This window comes from Brassica napus, chromosome C8, assembly GCF_020379485.1.
Source record: "Brassica napus cultivar Da-Ae chromosome C8, Da-Ae, whole genome shotgun sequence".
In the NCBI taxonomy this organism is placed as follows: domain Eukaryota; kingdom Viridiplantae; phylum Streptophyta; class Magnoliopsida; order Brassicales; family Brassicaceae; genus Brassica; species Brassica napus.
The window spans coordinates 5,699,216-5,718,476 of NC_063451.1; the positions used below are offsets into that span (position 1 = coordinate 5,699,216).

General features: G+C 47.3%; 1 protein-coding gene across 1 annotated transcript; it reads right to left on the reverse strand.

The window, feature by feature from the left end:
• Positions 1-9,898: 9,898 nt before the first annotated feature.
• LOC111197799 lies at positions 9,899-12,497 on the reverse strand. Its single transcript, XM_022705202.2, has 3 exons — positions 11,778-12,497; positions 11,503-11,600; positions 9,899-10,709 (listed from the first exon to the last, which is right to left on the reverse strand). Exons 1-3 carry the CDS (start codon positions 12,284-12,286, stop codon positions 10,060-10,062), a joined length of 1,257 nt encoding a protein of 418 aa, XP_022560923.1. The 5' UTR covers positions 12,287-12,497; the 3' UTR covers positions 9,899-10,059.
• Between the last annotated feature and the right edge of the window lie 6,764 nt (positions 12,498-19,261).

Here is a 19,261-nt window from a genome sequence, read left to right on the forward strand (position 1 = left end):
CACGGCTCCTTCTCGGTCTGAGATTCACGAGAAGCTTCTCAACCAGGAGGCAAAACTTCAAAGTGCTCTTCCTCCGACAGAATCCACAACCGTTACCGCGAACTTTGCCAACTCCAGAGGCTCCGGAAACAATCGCAACCACAATCAGCGGCGTGGGGGCTACCGTGGGAACCAAACATGGCAACAACATCAGATGAGCCCCACCTCTACTCAGTCCACTCCACGAGGATATCAAGGGAGATGTCAAATTTGCAGTGTGTACGGCCATAGTGCACGCAGATGTCCTCAACTCCATGGCGCTGGCTCGACGCACTCGGTTCAACAAGGCTACTCCCCGACTCCTCAACTGTGGCAACCAAGAGCAAATGTGGCGCAAACACCTCTGTATAATCCCAATGCTTGGTTGCTTGACAGTGGTGCAACCCATCATTTAACATCAGACTTGAACAACCTCGCTCTCCACCAACCTTTCCACGGAGGGGAAGCAGTCTCGATTGCTGACGGCTCAGGTCTGAAAATCACACACATTGGTTCATCTTCTCTACCTACAAACTCAAAAACTCTGACTCTTAAAGATATTTTATGTGTTCCAAGTGTGACCAAGAACTTGATATCTGTTTATCGTCTTTGCAATGCTAATCAAGTTTCTGTGGAATTCTTTCCTGCTTCTTTTCAGGTGAAGGATCTCAACACGGGGGTCCGGTTGCTCCAAGGCCGCACGAGGGATGATTTGTATGAGTGGCCGGTGTCTCCAAAACCCACTGCCTATGTTACTTACCCAGACACCCGAACCACTCTGTCTCAATGGCATCAAAGACTAGGCCATCCTTCCACCTCTATCTTAAAAGCTGTTGTTTCTGCATTTTCGTTACCTTGTTTTAGTACCTCCTCTGTTCTTTCTCCTTGCAATGATTGCCTACTTAATAAAACTCAAAAACTTCATTTTCATCAAAGCTCTATTGTTTCCACTCATCCTCTTGAATATCTATTTTCTGATGTATGGCAATCTCCTGTCATCTCAACTCAAAACTATCGCTATTATCTTGTCCTATTTGACCACTTCACTAGGTATACTTGGATGTTTCCTCTTACTAAAAAGTCCCAAGTCAAAGATATATTCATCACTTTCACAACACTTGTAGAAACGAAATTCAAAACCAAAATTCGACATCTTTACTCTGATAATGGTGGAGAGTTCATTGCTCTAAGCCAATTCCTCTCTTCTCAGGGTATCTCTCACCTTACCACACCACCACACACACCCGAACATAATGGCCTCTCTGAGCGTAAGCATCGCTATATTGTGGAAACTGGTTTATCACTTCTATCCTCAGCCAAAATTCCTTTATCATATTGGCCATTTGCGTTTGCCACAGCCATGTTTCTCATCAACAGGTTACCCACACCTGTGCTCTCAAACACTTCTCCTTTTCAAAAGCTTTTCAACTCCACACCAAACTATCAGAAATTGCGAACGTTTGGTTGCTGATGTTTTCCTTGGCTCCGGCCTTATGCTCCAAATAAACTCGAAAACAGATCCCTTCCTTGTGTCTTTATTGGCTACTCTCTTACTCAAAGTGCATATCAATGCCTTGATCTTCTTACTGGTCGAATTTATGTCTCTCGCCATGTAAGGTTCAATGAAACCCACTTCCCTTTTCCCACCATGACCAAAAAAACCGTCCCAAACCCGCCTGATCCCACACCTATCTATGATAGCACACCTGTTACCATCATCCCATGTACATCGCCGCTCATACAATCGTCTCCAACGGCTGCTAGCAATCAACCTCTGTGTCCTGGTCCTTTGCCTGCGATGCAGCAACCACTGCCAGTCACCACTGCTCAACCAGAACAGGCAAATGTGCAAAATGTTCAACCTGCAATAGTTGAGATGGAAACTACTCAACCGGCTGTGGCATCTTCAACTCGCGCACCTGCAGAAACCTCCACTCAAGGAACTGCAGCTGTAGCGTCTGAAACTCAAGCAATGGTCACAGAAAACAGACACTCTATGACCACTCGCTCCCGGAATAATATAGTGAAGTCGGTGGCCAAATATAATCTCAGTGCTACACTTGAGTGTGATCCATACTGGATACCGTCGACTTGGCAGCAAGCAATGAAGCATAAACACTGGCGAGATGCTATGTCACGCGAATTCACGTTAACAAATGAGAACAGAACTTGGGATTTGGAAGAAGCTTCTCAACATATGAATGTTGTGGGCTGTCTGTCACGCACTGATTTCTTCACGGTAATCAGGACGTGCGGCCTTAGCAACTTTCGCGCTTATGAATTGCTAAGTCAGCCTTTCGGACAACTCGCTCAGCACTTAGAGAGAGAGTATGGACGTTTTAGAGAGAGAGTTTGTAGAAGTGTTTTCTTATTAAAACTTGGTGTCTTTACAAGTGAGGGGTGATCCCCTTTATATACACTTTCTCTTCCTCAACGAACGGTTCAGATCAAACCGATCTAACGGTTGTGAAACTTCTTCTCAAGTGTTCCACAACCTTCTACACTTCTCTACACTTCTCTACACTTCTCCATCCCTAAGATATTTTACAAAAGACTTAAAGCTTAAGAAAATACTTAGTGGAGTGGGCTTGATTCCCCTTTGGCCCGACCCGATCTTTGGTTGTCTTCAAGGACGTTTTGGGTCAAAACGGGCCGTGACATCCTCCCCCACCTAAGCCGGTGACGCCCTCGTCACCGTGTATGCCTTCAGCATGTCCCGGAATTGCCACAAGTCTTCTTCTGGTTCCCATGTTGCTTCTGCCTCTGGAAGTCCCTTCCACTTGATGAGAAAATGGTTCTGTCTCGGGACTCCCCGCTTCCTTACCTCCTTGGACGCCAGAACCTCTTCGATCTCCTTGTCATAAGACTTAGTCACCACGGGTGGTGCTCGAGTCGAAACCCTTCGGGTTTGGTCATCCTCATCAGCGTGGTACGGTTTCAGCATGCTAACATGAAAGACCGGATGGATCTTAAGTGTATCCGGTAGGTCGAGTCGGTAGGAAACCTTTCCCACCTTCCCAACTATCTCGAACGGTCCTTCGTACTTCCGAATTAAGCCCTTATGCAGGCTCCGGAATGCCTTGAACTGTTGTGGAAGTAATTTCACAAGTACAAGGTCGCCCACTGAGTACTCCGAAGGCCGTCTCTTCTCATCTGCCCATTTCTTCATCCGTTTTCGGGATTTCTCCAAACATGCTCGGGCAAGGTCAGCATGTTCTTCCCACTGTTTAGCCATTATGAACGCTCCGGGACTCTTCCCTTCAATCCTTGGCGTGGCCAAGGTGTGCGGAGTCAATGGCTGCTGTCCCGTTGCAAGCTCGAACGGGCTCCGTCCTGTCGCCTCACTGCGTTGAAGATTGTAAGAGAACTGAGCTATGTCCAGCAACTTCGCCCAGTCCCGTTGGTTAGCGCTTACAAAGTGACGGAGATAACTTTCAAGTAAATTCACCCTTTCGGTCTGCCCATCGGATTGCGGGTGAAAGCTTGTTGAGAAGCTCAGTTCCGTCCCAAGTATTTTAAACAGTTCGGTCCATAAGCGCCCAGTGAACCGGGGATCCCGGTCGCTAACAATGTTCCGAGGCAGTCCCCAAAGTTTTACCACGTTCTTGAAGAACGCCCTGGCTGCCTCTTCCGCAGTGCAGTCCCGATCACAAGCCACAAACGTCCCATATTTAGAGAATCGATCCACAATCACCAGGATGGATCCAAACCCTTCGGACTTAGGTAACGCACTGATGAAATCAAGCGAGACCGAGTCCCATGGTCGCTCCGGGATGGGTAGTGGTTGTAACAATCCTGCGGGCTGCTTGTTTTCTGACTTGTCTTGTTGGCAGACTAGACAAGTTTTCACATAAAGCTCCACGGTATCCCTCATCCGTGGCCAATAGTATCCAGCTTCGACGAGTGCCATTGTTCTTTTCTGTCCCGGATGGCCCGCCCATCGCGTATCATGGCACTCCCGGATGATATCTCGTCGAAGACTTTCCCACTTAGTCACATAAAGCCTTCGACCTTTGGTGTAGAGTAACCCGTCTTCTACCCAAAATCGATGCACCTTCCCCTCGTTGGATAGCTTCACCAGCTCCTTAGCGACTGGATCACGTTCTAGCCCCTCGCGAATTCGAGCCATGATAGTCCCCTTGACTTGGCTCATCGCTGCCAGCTCTGCCTTCCGACTTAGTGCATCGGCCACCACATTCACCTTTCCTGGCTTGTACTCCAAAGTATAATCGAACTCAGCCAGGAAGTCTTGCCATCTTGCTTGTTTCGGAGACAACTTCTTCTGGGTCTGGAAATAACTCGTTGCCACATTGTCCGTCTTGACCGAGAAATGCGCCCCAAGAAGGTAGTGTCTCCAAACTCGCAAGCAATGGACTATCGCGGTCATCTCTTTCTCTTGGACCGTGTACCGCCGTTCAGTCTCATTCAGCTTACGGCTCTCAAAAGCAATTGGATGCCCATTTTGCATGAGCACTCCCCCAATGGCAAAGTCAGAGGCATCCGTGTGTAACTCGAAAGGGAGGCTGAAGTCAGGTAAGGCAAGGACAGGTTCTTGGCTCACCGCGGTCTTTAGTCCCTCGAAGGCTTCTTGGCACGGTTCGGACCAGTCCCATGTCTTCCCTTTCTTGAGAAGGTCCGTCAGTGGTGCCGCCTTTCTTGAATACCCCTCGATGAACCGACGATAGTAGTTGACCAGACCAAGGAAAGATCGCAACTCCGTTACCTTGGTCGGGGCCTCCCACTCCATAATTGCTTTGACCTTCGGTTCATCCATCTTCAGCTTTCCATGGCCGATAACATGGCCAAGGAACTGAACTTCCTCGGTGGCAAAAGTACACTTCTCTCGCTTCACAAACAACTCATTCTCACGGAGAACCCGGAATACGGTCCGCAAGTGATCCACATGCTCCTCCATCGAGTTGCTGTAGATAACGATATCATCCAAGTATGCCACCACAAACCGATCCAAGTAGGGCTGTAGGATCTGGTTCATTAAAGTGCAAAACGTGGCGGGGGCATTTGTAAGACCGAATGGCATTACCATCCACTCGAACGACCCATACCGTGTTATGCACGCAGTCTTTGGCTCATCCCCTTCCGCTATCCGGACTTGGTAGTATCCCTTCTGCAAGTCCATCTTCGTATAGACTTTCGCCCCACCAAGTCTATCGAATAGATCAGCAATCAACGGAATGGGATAGCGATTCTTGACCGTTACCTTGTTAAGGGTCCGGTAGTCCACGCACATCCTTAATGAGCCATCATGCTTCTTTTGGAACAGAACCGGGGCCCCATAAGGTGCCTTCGACGGTCTCAGCTTCCCCGTCGATAATAACTCATCGAGTTGTTTCCTTAACTCCTCTAGTTCGGATGGATCTAGTTCGGATGGAGCCATTCTATAAGGCGCCATAGATGGTGGTTTGGCTCCTGGCTCCAACTCGATCTGGTGGTCCACCGCCCTCCTCGGTGGTAGCTTCTCTGGCAACTTTGCCGGCATAACGTCCTTGTTCTCTTCAAGGACCGTTTTGATGACTTGAGGGATGTCCTCAACGTTATTGGGCTCATCCTCAACCTTCATCATGGCCAAAAACGTGGGTTCACCCTATTTCACCCCCTTGGTGAGCTGCATCGCCGATAGTTGCCTCGTCCCATCAATTTTCTCTTCCAAGGTCGGAATCATGCACGGTGAACCCTTCTCGAGGATGCAGACCGAGCTCAATGCAGGCATGGGTATGGCTGAGACTTGTCTCATGAAGTCCATACCCAAGACTACCTTGAAATCGTCCATGGGAATGACTGAGAAGTTCACCGGGCCGCTCCAGCTTCCCAGCTTCATCCCAACACCTCGAGCTATACCATTGACAGGCTGAGCCCTTGCGTTCACCGTCTTCATCCAACCATCCTTCTTGGACCACTTGACGCCAAGCCTCACAGCTTCGTCTGTCGCCATGAAGTTGTAAGTGACGCCCGTGTCCACCATCACTCGGGTCGGCTTATCATTGATCCAGGCTTCCACGTACATGAGCCCTTTGCTCACCGGCTTCACTACCGGGTTAGCCTTTAGGGCATTGAGAAGTTGCAACGACCCCATCTTTCCTGGTTCCCCTTCTGGAGTCTCGGTGTCCCGACTCTCCATGATAGCCGATAAAGACCCCATCTTCGGGCAGTCCTTCATTGCATGTGGCCCCTTGCACACAAAGCATCCTCCCTTAGGAACAAAGGACTTTTTCCTTGCCTCGAAGTCTTCCCGACGCACACCCTTCTCAAAAATCCTTGAGTTGGATGGCCGGGCAGTATCCCGTTTTGCTCCCCCACCTTTGGCCATGACCTGCTCCTTCTTCTTTGAGGACTCGGACGGACTAGAGGTACGGAAGTCATTTAGCGACTCGGCCACCGCGATGGCTTCGTCCACCGTCTTGACTCCCCGACGCTGCAACTCTTGCTTGGCCCAAGATTGCAGTCCATCGGTGAAGTAAAACACCAGATCCTCCGCGGTCATATTCGGAATCTGAAGCATGAGCGTTGTGAACTCCTTCACATAGTCCCGGATCGAGCCACGCTGTCGAAGTTCCCTCAACTTCTTGCGGGCCTCATATACAACGTTCTCCGGGTAGAACTGCCGCTTCAGTTCCTTCTTGAAATCATCCCAAGTATCGATCCGGCATGTTCCTTGCTCGATCTCAGAATGTTTCCTTCGCCACCATAGCATGGCTGTGTCCGACAGGTAGGACGTCGCCGTCTTCACCTTCGCATTCTCAGCCACCACACTGAGATTATCGAAGTATATCTCCATCTGCCAAAGGAAATTCTCGACCTCCTTGGCGTCCCGCACACCGTTGAACCGGTTTGGTTTCGGCAGCTCAACCTTACCGAAACTGGTTCCGCCAATGGCTTCAGCGTTTGCGCTTGCCCTCTTGACCAGCGTGATGTCTTCCTCCATCGCAGTAAAGCGTGCCTTCATCCCCTCGATGTCATCACGCAAAGCCTGCATGGATCCCGTCACCAGCTCCTCGAGCCGAATGAACCGAGAGTCCAAGTCGGCAGCGTTTTGCTTGACTTCCTCAAGCCCACCGAACACCACACTCTCCAGCTCAGTGACGGTATGCTCGACCCTCTCGAGCTTATCACCCATCTCGCCCACAGCCACACCCAAAGCCTCACGGGAAACACTCTTTTCCCGCTGGGTGCCAGCACGTGTGGCCGTGGACTCCCTTCCACGCTCCTCCACGCCGGACTGTGAGCTCCCTTCTTTTGGTCTATCTCCCTTAGCCATTTTCTCCGTTCGGCCAGAGTTTCCCCTTGTCTGGATCGTAACTCGGCTCTGATACCAACTGTCACGCACTGATTTCTTCACGGTAATCAGGACGTGCGGCCTTAGCAACTTTCGCGCTTATGAATTGCTAAGTCAGCCTTTCGGACAACTCGCTCAGCACTTAGAGAGAGAGTATGGACGTTTTAGAGAGAGAGTTTGTAGAAGTGTTTTCTTATTAAAACTTGGTGTCTTTACAAGTGAGGGTGATCCCCTTTATATACACTTTCTCTTCCTCAACGAACGGTTCAGATCAAACCGATCTAACGGTTGTGAAACTTCTTCTCAAGTGTTCCACAACCTTCTACACTTCTCTACACTTCTCTACACCTCTCCATCCCTAAGATATTTTACAAAAGACTTAAAGCTTAAGAAAATACTTAGTGGAGTGGGCTTGATTCCCCTTTGGCCCGACCCGATCTTTGGTTGTCTTCAAGGACGTTTTGGGTCAAAACGGGCCGTGACATGTCGCTGGGTATTGACAATAAAATACAATCCTGATTGAAGCATAGACAGATATAAAGCTCGGATTGTCGCCAAAGGTTATCATCAGCAACAAGGTATTGACTATGACGACACCTTCAGTCCAGTTATAAAGTCTACTACAATTCGGATTGTTCTTGGTCTTGCGGTGAATCATGACTGGCCAGTAAGACAAATTGATGTCAATACTGCCTTTTTACAAGGTCATCTTCACGAAGAAGTGTTCATGTCACAGCCACCAGGTTTCACAGATTTGGATCGACCAAACCATGTATGCAAGCTTCGGAAAGCTCTATATGGCTTGAAACAGGCTCCTCGCGCCTGGTACTCAGAACTCAAGACATTCCTCATTCGCTCGGGTTTCAAGAACTCCTTGGCTGACACATCTCTGTTCATCCTCAATCACAAGGGTCACTTTGTCTACGTCTTAGTGTACGTTGACGATATCTTGGTTACGGGTAGCGATCAGAATCTGGTTCAACAGGTCATCACTTCCCTAGCTTCACGTTTCTCCATCAAAGATATGGGTCACCTTAGCTATTTCCTTGGCATTGAGACAGTACGCACCTCGCAGGGTCTTCATATGATGCAGCGAAAATGTATCACTGATCTCCTGGTCAAGGCAAATATGTTAAATGCAAAACCTGTCTCCACTCCTCTAGCGACTCATCCGAAACTTACTCTCAATACCGGCGCTCCTTTGCCTGACCCATACGAGTACAGACGTGTCGTTGGAAGCCTACAGTACCTCTCTCTAACTCGCCCTGATGTTTCGCATGATGTTAACAGGTTATCACAGTTCATGCACAAACCGACGACAGAGCATTGGCAGGCGGTTAAACGTGTTCTCCGTTATCTCTCTGGCACTTTGACACATGGAATCTTTCTTCGCAAGCAGGCCAAGCCGACTTTACATGCATTTTCAGACGCAGAGTGGGCAGGTGACTCAGATGAATATGTCTCCACGAATGCCTACATCATCTTCCTCGGCTCACAACCGATCTCTTGGACATCTAAAAAGCAGAAAGGCGTCGCACGATCGTCTACTGAAGCTGAATACCGCTCTGTTGCAAACACTGCTTCCGAACTCCGATGGATTGTTTCTCTCCTCATGGAACTCGGAGTGTCTCCTCCATCCTGCCCTACAATCTACTGTGACAACATTGGTGCTACTTACCTTTGTGCAAACCCGGTTTTCCATTCTCGGATGAAACATATAACCATTGACTATCATTTTGTTCGAGGTCAGATACAGCATGGTCTCTTGCGTGTCACACACGTTTCTACACATGACCAGCTTGCGGATGGTTTAACCAAACCACTCTCACGAACACCCTTTCAGAGTTCACGAGTCAAGATTGGTGTTGCTCCATCACCACCATCTTGAGGAGGCGTGTTAAGGAAGTTTATAGAACTCTAAGGACCTCTATGTAAATATTCATTAGTGTTAATACCCTACGTGTATCTTGTATAAATACCTTCCGTATACTTGATAATAAAGCTATTCAGCCTATTCTCTATACGGAGGCTCTAGCAAAGGGTTCTAAGAAAAAGAAGCAAAAAAAATAAATCAAAAATGAAATGAAAGAAGATAACCGGTGCTTAATCTAACACTTTAAGGATTGCTAAGCACCCCATACGTGGTTCTTTGTCATTCGCTAAAAAAATTGCTTTCTCTCTCTTCTTCTTCCTGATGTTTTTTTTTGGATCGAGACCACCACATCGAGCAGTCTGGATCAAGCTCATCGTTCACTTTGGACTTCACGGTTCATGGACTTCAGGCTGGGTGTCGAAGGTGCGGGATCGAGCGGCTCGTCTTCTCCAAGCGGTCGCTTCGTCAGGTTCGAGATGGAAGGTGGGAGCTTTGAACCGAGCGCGAGCGAGCTGGAGAACATGGATGTCAGGTTCCGGATGGAAGGTGGGAACTTTGAACCGAGCGCATCAGATCGAGCGAGCATGAGACCATGGATCCAGAGCTTCGCTTCTTCGTGAGAACAAGATCCATCTTTTGCATATTTGTGCAACAGGTCCCTGAGATTTGTGACTTTCGGTTTGACCCCGAAACTTTCAAATGGACATATAACCCTCTATTTTTAAGAACTTACCATTTGACCTTCTTATATTACAATAGGTTCTGAACTTTATAAATTTCAAAATTTACAATTAAAATAGTAATTAGAACCCATCAAAGGTTCTTACCAATGGACATGGTCTTACAAATCCAATCATTCCAAAGTGCAATTTCTTTTTTAAGGCTCGGAAACTTTGTAGATTACTACGAAGCAGGGAAGTATAGCTTTGGGATTAAACACAACCAAGTCATCGAGGTTTGTGTAGACCCCCGCGGGCCCCGCAACAGAATCATACGAGCCAGAACCATTTTCATCTTCCTGTGCATCGCTCTGCACGCGCCTCACTCTTCCGGCAATCACACGACAGACAAGCATCGCTCTCCTCTGGTCAAAGCACCTCGATGCATCGTGTGCTCTTCCGCTGCTCGCCGTGGTCCTCACTCCCTTTATCTCATTGGCCCCACCGCCTAAACGCAGCGTTTTGGCGTGGAAGCCGTGGCGGATAATGGTGCAGACACGGCAGCCAGGAAAGTTGGAGCATAGAGATGTTGAACCGCGGGAGCCGAGCGAGCAAGAAACGGTGGTGCACTGGAAACGGAGTAGCTCGTTGCCGTCGGCTGCTGAACGAGGCTCTTTTCTGGTGGAGGCATGTGCATGGGATTTGACCGCGTCCCGACAATCCTCAAACCGTTGGATCGTGCGCTGAGTGTTGTGGACTTTTAATATCCGCTCGATGTTGTAGATTGGACTGTCCTTACGTAACCAGCTAGATTTGAAGATGATGTCCACTATGTTTCGTCCTGAATCCTCTGGCCCCAACTCCGACACTATTGTCAAAGTTTAACAGCATTGCAAAAAGATCTTTTACATATTGTTTTGTCGATATATAAGTGGATATTTCGTTAAATCTACCTCAAGTGGAAGGAATCTATTTTAGCAACAAAAAAAAAAGTGGAAGGAAACCATGATTACAAAACGTTTTCATACTAAAAGTCTAAAAGCCTAGTCATATTTTCAATCTGGTTTGCTTTATTTTAGTTTTGATCACTATTTACCTCTAGGATCTTAATATCTGCTTGGTTTCCAAATGTCTTTTTTTTTGGACAAACACGAAAACATGTATTTTTCTCTGAAAATACCAAAACTCAAAAAAAATAGAGAATAGAACCAGAGAATGGTAGATTAGGGATGATGATAATGATGTTGTTTGTCGCCTAATATGTCACTAAGACATAAATTATTCTAATCGTAGTACAATATATGTATTTATATAGTATATACACATGTTGCTGTACATACATATCCAAAACAACAACCCAATTACAAGAAAAACAAAATAAAAGACAGACCAACACATATTTTAACCTTTTCGAAACTAATGAAAAGGGAAACTGCAAACGATGGTATTTTATATAGAAAACAAACACATATGGTAAAAGGATCGAGTATAATTGAACTTTAGATATGTATAATTCACAGTGCTTATGAGGGCTCATATTTTTTCTTTTGGGATTTCGACAGTTAAAACTCCAATCACTGGGCACCATATATAATTTAAATATATATATATATATATATATATATATATATACAAAAAAACAAGTTAAAGGGAAAATATACCGGCATGACGAACTGCTTGATGATGCTCTAGAGTTTCAAGCTTAGGGAAAATCTCCCCACATTGTGGACATGCACATATTCTTGGTGAAACTGGATACCTACGTCATAAGTTATATATATAACCAATCATTAATTAATTTCTCTCTCTATTAATCCTTTTTGTAACTATTTTTGTTTCTGGTAAAAATGTTAAGTCCTTTTTGTAACTATGATTTCCAATTATTTAAGAAACCAGCATATTAATTATTCAGAAATGAGGTGTAAGAATATTGAACCTGCTTGGATCAACAATCATGTGGCACTCATAGCAACCAGAGAGTTTTCTGAATTGCATGGCTTTGGAAGAGGAATATGACGTGTAAGCTCCACAACCGTTAGATATAACCGTTGAAGAAGATCCACGGGTGACAGGTTTTCGGGTCAACAGTCCGGCATCCTGACCCAGATTGCTACTCTCCGGCGAGTGATCTGAGCGATGAATCACGCGGGCGTTACCGTAACTAACATCACTAAACTTACATAGAGAAGAGCCGCAAGATGATGACGTAATCTTTGATGGTTCGTGCACTCGTGGCCCTTCTATTTGTTTGCAACTCAAAAGGTTCTTTATCTGGCTCCATGACGACGATGATGACTGTACCGTCTTTTTCTTCAGAGTTTGCGTTTGTGTTTGTGTCTGAGGGAGAGGAGTTTGCTTCTTTCTGCTCTTCTTCTTCTTTGAGTCTGAAGAAGATAAACGCGTTTGCGATTGGGTTTGGTTCGGTATTAAAGGAAGAGGAGCCATGAAAGAGAGAATATCGAAAGACAGTGGAAGTTAGATTACACCGTCGAATATATATATAGTATACAACACGAGTAGAGAGAAAGAGAGAGACTCTTGTTGTTTTGCTAATGTGTTTTGGTTGGAAGGTATCCGAGAAGACAGTATGATCCAGTGGGAACAAATGATACATCTGATACATATATCTGATCACATACACAAAATTTGGTTATTTACACCAACTCTATTTAATATTCATAAGTGCATAATATTTAGAGGTAAGTGCCTGGGCTACGAGAGGTGTCAGCGAGATTCCTAGTTCTACAACCCTAAGACGGCAAAAACCTAATTGAGTCGCAGCTCGAATAACAAAAATGGAAAAGTGCCTAAAATCGCTCTAAGTGCTAAGTTTGATGTGTCTCCAATTCCTCCCCTTATACCTCTCGCCTAAGACTCCTTATATACTGGCTCCAAGGTCGGTTTACTCTTTTCCCCTTCTGCCCTTAAGCCGCCATAGCATAAAAATGGAGATATTCTATTTTTTCCGATCTTCGTAATTATCTTCAAAATTTCGTATTTATCCGCGGAAACTTGACATTTATCTTTCCTCGCGAACTAAGCGTAAACCGTCATGCGGCTTACGGGCTGTTGGTTAAGAAATCGTAAGTTGGGCCTCGAGTCATGTCTTAGGTCCCTTTGGGCCGTTTTCTGACTCGAAGCGTTTATTACGGCTTCTTTCAATAAAGAATGAACTTTCCGCGGTTTTTACGGCAAAGTTTGATCGATAACTTAGAATGGCGGGGAACGTGAAATGGGTTCGCTACGGTCTTCGGGAGATAGCATCGAAGGGTAGACGAGAATGCATGGACTAATGTCGTATCGACGTTTCGGAAGAGCTCGGTCGCTACGTAGAGATTGAGCTTCTGCTAGCGACCAAGCTTCTGCTCGAGCTCGGTCGCTACGTAGCGACCGAGCTTCGGCTTGAGCTCGGTCGCCACGTAGTGAACGAGCGGAATGGACGCTCGGTCGCTACGTAGCGACCGAGCTTTGGCTCGAGCTCCGTCGCTACGTAGAGACCTAGCGGAACACACATTCGGTTGCTGCGTAGCGACCCTTTTCGAGCTCTTGTCCGATGACTCGCGTTTCCTCCGCAAAGCTTTTCGTAAAGAAGAATCTATTCCGAAAAAGTATTTGTCGAAGAAGGTTTCTACGTTTTCTTCTTCGGGGATTTGGACGTTAACTTCGTCGCAACCGTTTTCGACCCCAACAGTTAGCCCCCCAGCTCGTTAGAGTCGAGACTCTAGCGGGCGGTTTGACGATTTTGGCAAAGTTAGGCGTATTGAACGAAGTTTACTTCAAACTCCGCGTAAGAGAATTCTCGAGAAAGTATTTATTAAAAAATATAAAATTCCGAGCCCATACTTCTATAAGTAGTGAGCTCTTGTCATTCATTTGCTTCACACATTCCCTTCTTCAAACCTTCAAAACCTCTCTAGCTCCAAATCTCTTGTTTTTAACATGTCTTCTTCCCATGGTGACAAGCGAAGTTCCGATGTGGAGATGGGCGAGGTCACCTCTCCGGCGCCGATTCCGACTTCTCCGGTCGAAGCGCCGGCTTGCGTTGCCGACCATCTCTCCTTTCGAGAGAAATTAGTTCATCGCCAAGCCGAGAAAGAAGAGGTTCGAACCGGCGCCAAGTTACCGTCCTCTTCTGCATTGGCCGTTGCTCCGGGTCATGGGACCGAGGGCGTAACTCCGTGAGATACGGGAACTCTCGCAGGCTCGGTCATTCTGGATGCTTCGGCTTTACCTGCTGGATCGTCCACGACTCTGATTCTCGTCGAAGATAAGGAGAGGGCTGCTGACTCTATGCCTCCTCCTCCGGCCAGGAAGGAGATCGTTCTAGCGCTGCGCGCTCCTAGTGTTGTTCCGGTTGCTCAGCCTAAGGGCCGGAAGAGGAAGTTTACCAAAGGCGGTGATGGGGAATCTTCTCAACAAGGAGACTCGAGCATAGCGTCTGGGCTTCGTGGAAAGGTTTGTCGCTCACTTACTTTCTTGATTGTTACATATTTCTCTAAAAGACAAAGAATCCCTAACTTTCTTATCGTTTCGCAGTTCATGTCGTTGATCGACGGGATGATCAGCGAGTGCGGTTCTGAGACCAGTCGCCTTGCCGGGGAGTTGTTGGAGCTGCAGGGTAGATTGTCTGAAACCGAGGCCATGCTGACGGCTGTCAAGGATTCTCACTCCGTGAAAGTGTCGAAACTTAAGGTCGCGATAGGGGAGCTCGAGAGGGACCTCGGGAAGACGGCGAGTTCATTGCTTAAGGAGAAGAAAGCCAGGAAGGCCAAATCTTCGGAGGTGCGTCGTCTTCAGCGTCAGATCGAGGGCGATGCAGGATTAGCGAGCCGCGGGATTCGAGAGGCCAAGGACGCTCTTCGTTCTGAGTTTCAAGCTCGCTTGGCGAAGATCTCCGCCTTTCTAGGCTCTCTCGAATGCATCCGGAACATGGATTTAGCCTTGGCGACGATTGAGGGCGGGATGGCCGTGGTTCAGTCGTTCCAAAGTGAGACTCCTCCGGCCTTAGAGGCCGAAGAGGCCCGACTGTCCGGCTGCAAGGGAGATTTGCCAGTCGTGGATGGAGATTTTGATCTCATCCTTGCTGACCTGAAATCCGCGTGTTTTCTTCCGACGTGTTCAGAAGGCCCGAAGGGGAAAGATCCGGTGCTCGGAGAAGGCGGAGGTGATGCAGCTCCAGGCTTGGACGAAGCGACGGGTGAAGAGGGAGCGTGAGCTCTGAGGGTGACATTGGTTAGATCTCTTGCGGGAGATTTTTTTTTTTTTATGTTTGATGTTTCGGCCTTAAATGGCCTCATTTCGTATTTCGGAACTGGCCGTATGTGGCTTTGAATCCCTGCCGCTCTGCGGCTTTTTTTATGACAAGAAGGTCGAGTTGCATTTTTCATAAGCTTATGTATGGCGTGGAAGAAGGGTGATGAGTTTTCGTCTTATATCCTTCTTCGATGTGAAATGTTTTGTTCGAGATCTGTTTCGAGAGTTTTTCCGCGAGATATCGACTTTGCGGGATATCTGAAGATGTCGAATATAAACATAGAGGCATGGTTTTGGGATCTCGTATCTTTTGGATATCATGCCATGAGATGTTAGAGACCAGTGCGATGGGTTTAGGGCAAGACCTAGGTTTATTTTCGGTTTTAAGATTTTATGCGGTGACTAGCCGGCTATCGATTTATCTGTCGCGATTTTAACCTGATTCATACCAATTTAAAGTCCGCGATAGGTTCTCGGCTTATATGACTTGTTAGATATGAATCGAGCATCTCTCCGGAGACAATTTTTAAGCCAACCGGAAGTGCTGGACCAAAATTTCGGGTTTCTTTTATAGCGCTATTATCCTTGTGTCGGATGTACGAGAGTCATCTTCGTGAGATGGCTATGTCTGTTTAGGACGTTCAAGAGTTCGATGTGATCAGCACCGAACTTGGCGGCAGATGCCGTCGTTTAGAGTTTTTGCGCAAGATATGTGTTAAAATGTTCATCATTTTTTTACGGAGTGTCCGTTTTCGTCTTTCGGAAGAAGTAACCCTCGAGACATTTCTCGCGATGTTTCGCGATGCCAAAGGCTGCTTCTCCCTAACGGCTGTTTTATTTTCCAATAATTTGCTTGGTTAAGATATGTCGGAAACATCGAAGGCGTGGTCGGATGTTTTTGAGTTTGAGAGTATACGAGGGGGGACCGCTGAATTTGCCTTTCGACAAACTGCCTACGTACTCCTTATGGAGATCAAGCCGTCTCGTAGTTCGGTCATTGTGAGTTGGTTTGTTTAGTGATAGTATTTTTTGAGATGCATCGCGTTCCAGGTCCTTGGAATTTTTATGCCTTGCATGTTGGCTATTTCGTAGGAGCCTGGTCGGACGACTTTTTCGATTTTATAGGGTCCTTCCCAGTTTGCTCCGAGTTTTCCCGCGTTTCGTTCAGCGTGTTTTGGAAGCCTTTGCGAAGGACTAGATCTCCCTGATTAAATCTGTGATTCCATACGTTGGAATTGTAGTACTTTGCGGCTGCGTGTTGATAATTTTGGATTCGGATGAGCGCTCGATCTCGGCGCTCGTTAATGAGATCGAGATCGTCGAGGAGCATTGCGTTGTTGAGCTCCTCTCGTTCGGGAAGTAATCTTCTTCGAACACCGGGGAACTCTACTTCTGCGGGAATCATGCATTCCGTTCCGTACACCAGAGCGAAAGGGGTTTCTCCTGTTGCTCGCCTCGGGGTGGTACAGTGGGACCAGAGGACTCCCTCGAGTTCGTCGGCCCACCTGCCTTTTTTGGCCTCTAAGCGTTTCTTCAGTCCGTCGAGAATGGTTTTATTAATCGTTTCAGCTTGTCTGTTACACTGCGGATACCTGGGCGTTGATTTGTTAAGTCGTATCTTCCATTTTTCGCCGAACGCCTCGAACCGTGTGGAGATAAAATGAGATCCGTTATCGGTTACGATTTCGTAAGGAACTCCATGCCTACAGATGATGTTTCTCCATACGAAACTTTCGACTTGGACATCTTTTATACTTGCGTACGAATCTGCCTCTACCCATTTTAAAAAGAAATCGGTGAGGACTAAAAGGAAACGCTTTTGCATTGAATTATGAAGGGCACCGACGATGTCCATGGCCCAGCGCATAAAAGGATAGGGCGATGTGATGGAGAAGAGAACTTCGGCTGGTTGTCGGATGGTTGGAGCATGCCTCTGGCATTTTCGCATTTTCGTGCGAACTTCTCGCAATCTCCGGTCATCGTTGGCCAGTAGTATCCATGGCGCTTGATTTTCACTGCCAGTGATCTTCCGCCGGAATGATTGCCACAGGACCCAGAATGTACTTCTTCCATCACTTTTTTCGCTTCTTCCCCTTCCATGCACGTCATGAGTGGTCCGGAGAATCTCCATTTGTAAATTTTGCCGTCTACTGTTACGTAGCGCGCGGCCTATGTTCGGACTTTGCGGGCTTCCCATTTCTCGGTGGGCAAGTGTCCGTCGATAATGTAGTCTCGAATTTTCTGCAGCCATGGGGTATCGCAGCCGTAATCAGATTGCTCTGATTGCGGTCGTATCGTAACTTCTTCTTCTTCGTCATCATGACCTTCTATGAGGTTGACGACGATTGGTGGTCCGATGCTCGGATGTTCGATGAACTCGACCGGAATTACCCTTTTAAGTCCTGGATCAGAACTTGATGCTAAGGCCGCGAGAGCATCTGCCTGGACGTTTTCGGAACAGGGAATTCGCGTAAGGGCAAAACAGTCAAACTTTTGAGCTATTTTTTGGACCAGTTTGAGGTACGCGTCCATCCGTTCGTCCCTGGCTTCATACTCTCCGCTGTACTGACTTGCCACTAACTGGGAGTTGCAGTAAGCGTGGATGTTTCGTATCTTCAAGCCGTGAGCCAAACGCAGTCCTGCGACGAGTGCTTCGTATCCGACTTCGTTGTTTGAGGCGTGGAATTCCAGCCTGAATGATTGCTCTAAGATCTCGCTCGTTGGAGATGTGAGGCGAATTCCGATGCCTGATCCTTGCTTGGACGAGGATCCGTCGACGTGAAGGAGCCAAGTGGAATTTGGTTCCTCGTTGGTTATGGTCTCTATCAGTAATTCGACCAAGAAGTCCGCAAGCACTTGTGACTTTGCGCTTGTTCTTGGTCGGTACTCGATATCGTACTAGCTCAGTTCGACCACCCATTTGGCCATCCGGCCCAATTGACTCGGGCTATGCAGAATCGTTCGTAGGGGAAAAGTCGTGAGGACGACGATCGTGTGGGATTGGAAATATGGTCTTAGTTTTCGGGCCGATGTTATGACCGCGCATGCTAATTTTTCCATTAGCGGGTATCTAGATTCGGCATCTAGCAAGGTTTTGCTTATCTAGAAAATAGGTTTCTGTTTGCCGCGTTCTTCCCTGATCAGCACGCCGCTCACAGCTGTTGCCGATACAGCGATGTACAAGAAAAAAGCTTCCCCCTCCACGGGTTTTGCGAGGACTGGAGGGGAAGCTAAATACCGCTTCAGCTGTTGGAAAGCGTTTTCGCATTCTTCTGACCATTCGAATTTTTTATTTCCCCGTAGGACATCGTAGAAGGGCAGGCACTTGTCTGTCGATCGTGAAATAAACCGGTTAAGTGCCGCGACTCTACCGGTCAGCCTTTGGACTTCCCGCTTATTCTTCGGTGAAGCCATCTCGATCAGTGCGTTGATCTGTTTTGGATTAGCTTCAATGCTGCGGAATGTGACTAGGTAGCCGAGGAATTCCCCTGATGCCACGGAAAACCTGCACTTTGTCGGGTTGAGCTTCATGTTATGGGAATTTAACTGCGCGAAACATTCCTCGAGATGTGATACGTGATCCTTTGCTTGGAGGGATTTGACGAGCATGTCGTCGATATAAACCTCCATCGTTTTACCGAGTAGTTTAGAGAACATACGGTTCACGAGTCCTTGGTAAGTTGCGCCAGCGTTTTTGAGGCCGAAGGGCATTACCCTGTAGCAATAGGTTCCGCGATCGGTAATGAACGTAGTCTTCTCGCGATCGTCAGGGTTCATCATAATCTGGTTGTAACCTGAGAAGGCGTCCATGAAAGACAGAAGTTCGTTTCCCGCCGTTGCTTCTACTAATCGATCGATATGTGGCAGAGGGAAACTATCTTTTCGACAGGCCTTGTTTGGGTCTGTAAATCCACGCAAACTCGCCATTTTCCGTTTTTCTTTCTGACTACCACAGGGTTAGCGAGCCAGTCTGGATACCTCACTTCCGTTATTGACCCGACTTTAAGCAATTTTTCGACCTCGTCGTTGACCGCGGAAGCCCGTTCAGGTCCTAGCTTCCGCCTTTTTTTTTTGACGGGTTTGAAGGTCGGATCGATATTTAATTCGTGACACGTTATGTTAATGTCGATCCCTGGCATATCTTCCGCGGCCCATGCGAACGTATTG